The 6445-nt window shown below is 35.9% G+C and overlaps 1 protein-coding gene and 1 pseudogene across 1 annotated transcript; one reads left to right on the top strand and one right to left on the bottom strand.

Moving 5' to 3' along the window:
• Positions 1–396: 396 nt before the first annotated feature.
• On the top strand, positions 397–935 carry LOC132637745 (probable galacturonosyltransferase 12; annotated as a pseudogene).
• Positions 936–2094: 1159 nt separating this feature from the next.
• On the bottom strand, positions 2095–3477 carry LOC132636368 (uncharacterized). Its single transcript, XM_060353208.1, has one exon. It carries the CDS (start codon positions 3332–3334, stop codon positions 2324–2326), a length of 1011 nt encoding a protein of 336 aa, XP_060209191.1. The 5' UTR covers positions 3335–3477; the 3' UTR covers positions 2095–2323.
• Between the last annotated feature and the right edge of the window lie 2968 nt (positions 3478–6445).

Raw genomic sequence — 6445 nt, 5'->3', positions numbered from 1 at the left:
TTTGCATTCAAGCTTAAACCTAGGTTATTATGCTCCTATCGTGCCTTCCACGAACCAGTATATAATTAGAATAATTCAAATATATCTGTGTACCACACTGTGTCGTAGACCACATTTGCCGACAAGACAGTTAAATTGGTTAATTCCCTTGTCCTCTAAATAAATAACTAGAACACATACAAGTAAATTCATGAAGCAAAAAACCATGAGATATCTACAATGCAAACTACAGCCACTCAAGGGAAAAATGACATCCCACATACAAGCTAAAAGCACAAATGGTCGTAGTGTGGTTGCATCAGTGCTACGTCCTAATAAGTGCATATTCTCTTGCAGGTCCGTCTTGAATAAAAACTAAAAAAACCAAAAAGTCAACAATACCTGTACCCCGTACAGATGCGCTGTCTTTCTCTGAAGCTAGCACATGAACATTCAACCAATGCCAACGCTAGTTCTAGACACCATCAAGAACTTGTCCCTGCCTTAGTTGATAAGTCATACTTCCATTTCGTCTTTGCCTCCGGCAAATGTTGATGCTGCTTCTGTTGTTGCATCATCACTTTTCAAGAACTCCTTGCACCTAAAAGAAGTTTGTCCTCCACATAATAACAGATAGGAGAACCTATTCACCAATGCAAGCTTGGTTGTCTTTGCATTCTTTGATCCTTTCTATCATTGAGGTTAAATGGTTGCACAATTTAGATTAGTTCACAAAGGGGATGGTTTTGAGTTATGGAATCAAATGGAGAAATACCAAAAGGCAAGGTCACAGTTCAAGGGAGGGTCATCTGCTTTTGTGCCCCCCCCCCCCCCCCCCCCCAACCCAAAAAAAAAAAGGGGACAGTTAAGAGACAACATCATTGCAGCAAAAGTTACAAGACCTCAGTCCCATATACAATTCACTGATGAACCACAGAAAAATACATTTTATATAGGTAAGCCTTGAAATCTTAAGGTAGACGTCTTTTACTTAAGATGCATGAATGTAACATGCATTCCTCCTTTTTCCTGAAGTAGTTGAAATATTTCTATAAAGTAAGAATATACCCCTGTTTCCCCACTCTTGATAAGGTAGTCTTCCTGGGTTAATTTATAACATTGTAGCTTAAACTGATTTTTCACCTCTGTGGGACGTTGAAATGAATGGAAAGATGAACGGAGCTGTGGAAATGTGCAGGGAGGAAAATAAGTTTTTAATGTCAAAGCACTTTAAAAGCTGCCTGAAGTTTTCTCATCCTCTGATAGAAAAGACCCTTGATCCTACTGAATGCGCATGGGATATAAAGAAGCATAGAGGAAAACAAATATAAGTCAAGTATGCCACTATTGAGCCTGAAGAGGTAAAAATACAAGCGACATCAAATGCCATCTTTTTGAAGAAATGCATTCTGAAAAGTGTTATAACCTTTTTAATGTTTTGTTTATAGACAGAACCCAGCTTCTTTTAACAAATACAACTTTAGAACTACTCGAACCACTTACTGGATCACTCTCTGGTAGAGTTTCCTTTTTTCGTGCAGAAAATCAGACCGAGTTTGTGGCAGGTAAGGTCATTATCCCTGGTCTGATTATATTGTTCATGTCCATGCTATTGATCCCTTTTAACATATGCTAGGACTCGGGTATTAAGACTTATACAAGCATCGCAGATATTCAACATTGCGATAAACTTCAACCATTCTGGAGCAAATACCTTAGCTTCTAGGATAAATATACCAAAAGCTGTCATTTATAGCATCTTGAAATTACTTCAGGAAGGTGATTGTAAATGAGAACATAAGTCAGGGAAAAGTTCAAATGACTAGAAGGTCTCCAATCCAAGAGCAGAGATGAAAACATCACGAGGCCTGACGGGCTTGATATTCTACGAGCTGAAAAAGGGCTTAAAAGCTAGTTTGACCAGCTTTTAAGCCCATCCAAACACCCTCGGAATCTTCATAACTTCTTGGATTTATGGTTCTCTAATGTTATTTCATTCAGTAGTTTAGATGTTATACAACAAATGATAATCGATGTTCTCACCAAAGAATGCTCACACAGATGACCAAAAAGTTGCATCATCTTCAATAAACTGTTAAAGAGTGGATTCAGATATATCATGCAGAATTATTCATAAGGATTAAAAAAATAACAGATTGCAAAGTTTCAAAAAAACCATGTGCATGCTAAAGTTAGTCACCCCTTTCCTTCTCCTCTCTGTTCTCTATCTTAAATCCAATACAATCAGAATAATTTTTATTACACAGGGTATAAATAAAACAAATAAAACTACAATTAAAAAGATGTGATCTATTTTAGCTCTGATACCTTGAATTTTTGCGCTTTACTTTTTTCCCCTTACATTTGACACCAAATCCTTCAAGAACTTCGCCGATTTTGTAATTGGCGAATTCATAGCCATCAAGTTATACAAAACATTCTCAACTTCAACGATCGATGGCCTTGTTTTAAACCTCGAAACAACCTTCAACTCTCCATCTTCTTCAACAAACACGTACCATTTCGAATTCTCGCCACTCAAAACACCATCTTTAACACATCTAAACATCACCCCTTTTCTATTACTCAATATCCCTCTAACCTCCAATCCCATAAATGAATACACAACCTCAAAAGAACTCACAAATCCACTTAACTCACCAAAACTACTCTCTTCATCAAAACCCCATTTAGGATTAAATATCACCACAGGCTTTGGGTAAAACACATCAGAAATATCCTTCATAAAACTTAATCTTGAAGCCTCAGGAGCCATAAAAACCAATACATCAGCAGATATTTCACCAATATTTGATGAAATATCTAAATTTTCTATAATGGGGTTTGAATATTTCTTCTCAAAAACTATCTCTGCAGCTTGTTTTAAGGTTTTATTAGGCCATAAAAGAAGAATCTTGATTTTTGGACCTTTCTTTTTTAAGGGTATGTTTCCAAATATATCAAGAGCAAGTTGAGATATTGCAGATGGTGAGTCATCAACAACTGGAATTTCAACACGAAATCTTGGTTGTTTGAGTTTCTTGATTTTTCCAATGAGTTTAGGATTGTTAAGTGGTTTCTCTAAAGTACTAAAAAGAGATAATTTTGCTTGGGAAATTGCATCTTCTTTGCTGGCAGGTGGGGTAGGAGAAGAGAGCGAACATTGAGGAGGTGAAATTTGGAACTTTTTTAGGGGTTTTGTGAAGGTAAAAGAGAGATAAAGATTGTTAAGTTGTTGTGTTGATCCTAAAGAGTTTAAGGATTTTGCGTATGGGAATTTGGTGAGGTTGAAGTGAAATGAAGAGTGGGGAATTTGGATGGATTGTGCATGGAATTTTACAAGATTGGAAGCCATTTGAAGTCAATTATTTGTCAAAGAGGATAGTGTTTTGGAAAGAAATAATTACAATATTGGGAAGATGTGTTCCTTTGGATAAGGCCGTATACAAGTTTTGGAAGCCTCACAGAACTTGATACTCAAAAGTACGAAGGGGACAATCTTGCCATCGGGCTGATATATCCGTTTTAAAATAGGGAAAAGGGCCAAATATACCCTGTACTATCGGCAAAGGGTCATACATACCTTCGTTATATTTTGAGTCCAAATATATTCCTATCGTTATACTATTGGTTTAAATATACCCCTTCTCCATTAAGTTTGTCCAAGGTGAACATTCAATCTTACATGAAACTGACATTTAATGAGGTGGATGCCACGTGGCATGCTACCTCATTGCCCCTAACCCATTTTACCCCTCCCCTCTATTTATTCTTCCATCACTAAATTTTTCTTCCCCTTCATCATCATTATCGCCGGCCACCGCCATGACCACCTCTATTTATTTATCTAACTAGAAAGAAGAAACTCTTAAGCCTAGTAACATTTACTTACTATTGCGAATAGCTTAGCTAAACATTGTGAACTGTTTTTGTAGAAGTTTTATCCGATTTAGGTTAAGCACCACGTTTATGAAATTTTATCAAGATATAGGAATGGATAGAGGGGAAAACAACAGCTGGCCGATGAAGGCCCGCCGATGGGGAAAGTATGGACCAAAAGAAAAAGGAAACTAGACGAAATGGAAAAACGGAAGTTCTTTCCCCATGTTTTTTCCTATTCTGTTTATGCATTCATGTTTTTTCCTATTCTGTTTACACTCAGTGGAGGATGGATGCAGCCTTATTGATTGGAGCCTGTTAAATCTAATAATTTTTTGATACAATTAAATTCTAAATTCAAATTCTTAAAAGTATGGATTCAATAGAAACTAAAATTGAACTCGTTAATATCTTGCAATTATGATTGTGGGGATACGGGTTAAAGCTTGTTCATAGTGGATATCTTAGGTAGCACTAAATTTTCCTTTGTCTTAGTTATACGAACTCTTTTTTTTTTTTTAGATATAAAGATGGTTATAGTGGCGGTAATGGTGGTGGAGAGGAAGATAATTTTAGCGGTGAAAGAATAAATAGAGGGAAGGGGTATAATGAGTGAGGGGCGATGAGGTGGCATGCCACGTGACATCCACCTCATTAAATGTTAGTGCCGCGTAGGATTGAATGTCCACCTTGGACAAACTTAACGGAGGAGAGGTATATTTAAACCAATAGTATAATGGTAGGGGTATATTTGGACCCCAAGTATAACGAGGGGTATATTTGACCCTTTTCCAATAGTACAGGGGTATATTTGGCCCTTTTCCGTTTAAAATATATTTTTGAAGACGAAATTTAAAAGACAAAAAAATCATTAAAAATGATTGTGTTTGAATAAACATGTAGGTTAAGAGAAAAACATAATAATTTTTAAGACTTGGTCATGAACATGTTCATAATACTTGGATGGTTAGAAGACTTTCAAAACTTTTAGTTTTATATATTCAATAATAAAATATTTGTGAGATTATAAAAGTCTCATTAAGGATAAATGAGGAATTTACGTTAAATTATTTCCTAATTTAAAAAAGTGATATTTATCCTAGATGTACTAAAAAGGAAAAAAGTTTTTGAGCGAGAGCACATAAAAGATGAAATTAGAATAGTGAAGTTGGAAGTTGAAATATATACCACCAAATAGTTAAGTTTAACCATAGGTCTTCGGTTCGAACCTTAGGTATGAATTTTTTTTTTGGAGGAAGCGCTTTCCCCTGATTGGCCCTACGCAATGCGAATTCATATTAGTCGGGCTCCAATGTGGAAAACGAACACCGGGTGAAAAAAAAAAAAAAAAAAACCAGAAGTTGAAATATACATCAACTTAAATTATAAAGGTTGAAAATTTGTGAGTGAAAAGTAAAGTTGAAGCTGAAAGACACTCTGTTTTTTTTTTTTTTTTTAATGAGAAATACACATTCAAACTACAAGTGTAACTCTAAATTCTTTGTTTTGTTTTTCCAGTCCAAAATTAATTTTGTTCACTATTTAACAAACATCAATTCGCAAATTGGGACCTCTTTAATTTATTTGCAAGTGAAACCCACAATGAGTAACTAATGCAAATTTGGTTTGTACTTTTAAGTTCGCATTTCTAATAATTGTTTAATTATTTTGGTCCAGAAGATTATATGTACTTAAGTTCCAAAAGTACCGGGAGCATGGTATGATACAAAAAGAAAGGGACTTGTTGGCGAGTATGTATAAAAGCGGTTATAGGAGCGGCAACTTAACAGAATACAAGGGGGAAATTCTTGGGCGTTTGCTTTTGCTAGTCCATGCCGCAAGTATAGTTTTTCCTCCATTGTCATCTTGCAGAATTTAATTGATAAAAAGTGGTGGTTCTTCAAACACAGTAATGCATTGGTGTGGAGCTCTATACAACCCATATTGCGCCAGCTTGTCTGCAACCCTCCCTGTAGACATGCTCCATGAAGTGATCATCTAGCCTTCTGAGCAAGTACCTGTAATCGCTTAGAAATGAGGAGCAAGTACTTGCAATCATTTAGAAATGAGGTGTAAGATACGTGGAGAGAAGATAGGTTGTGAATAACTTCCTTTGCTTCAAGATTTATTTGAAGAGGTGTAAGATTCCGTTGACGCGCTAGTTTGAGGCCATGGAACAGGGCCAGTCGTTTTCCTGAGAGCTATTCGAGGGTGCAATATTCCCTGCATATCCAAACTATCCAAGGATCCAATTTCATAAGTTATCACAAAAAACCGCACCAACGCCTATGGACCCATTTTGTTGGGAGATTGCTCCATCTGTATTAAGCTTAAAGAGTCCTGGTGGAGGTGGATACATTTAATGTACTAGTCTCTGGGAACGTGCGTTGCACGTTTATCCCAAGATACATATTAAAAAGCTTGTATCGTGAAAGAAAAAATTGAAATGGTACACATATTTCTAAACTTTAATTTCTTTAATCATGATTCTTCAAGTATTTGTCAAATAACACAAATTCAAAATTAAATCTTTTTATCTTTTACTTCGTGCTCATTTCATCCACATTGATGAATTTTCTCAAGTCGT

The sequence above is a fragment of the Lycium barbarum genome, chromosome 4 (assembly GCF_019175385.1).
Source record: "Lycium barbarum isolate Lr01 chromosome 4, ASM1917538v2, whole genome shotgun sequence".
Taxonomy (NCBI): domain Eukaryota; kingdom Viridiplantae; phylum Streptophyta; class Magnoliopsida; order Solanales; family Solanaceae; genus Lycium; species Lycium barbarum.
Note: the sequence above shows the minus strand (reverse complement) of the source record. Positions and strands in the feature narration are given on the sequence as shown.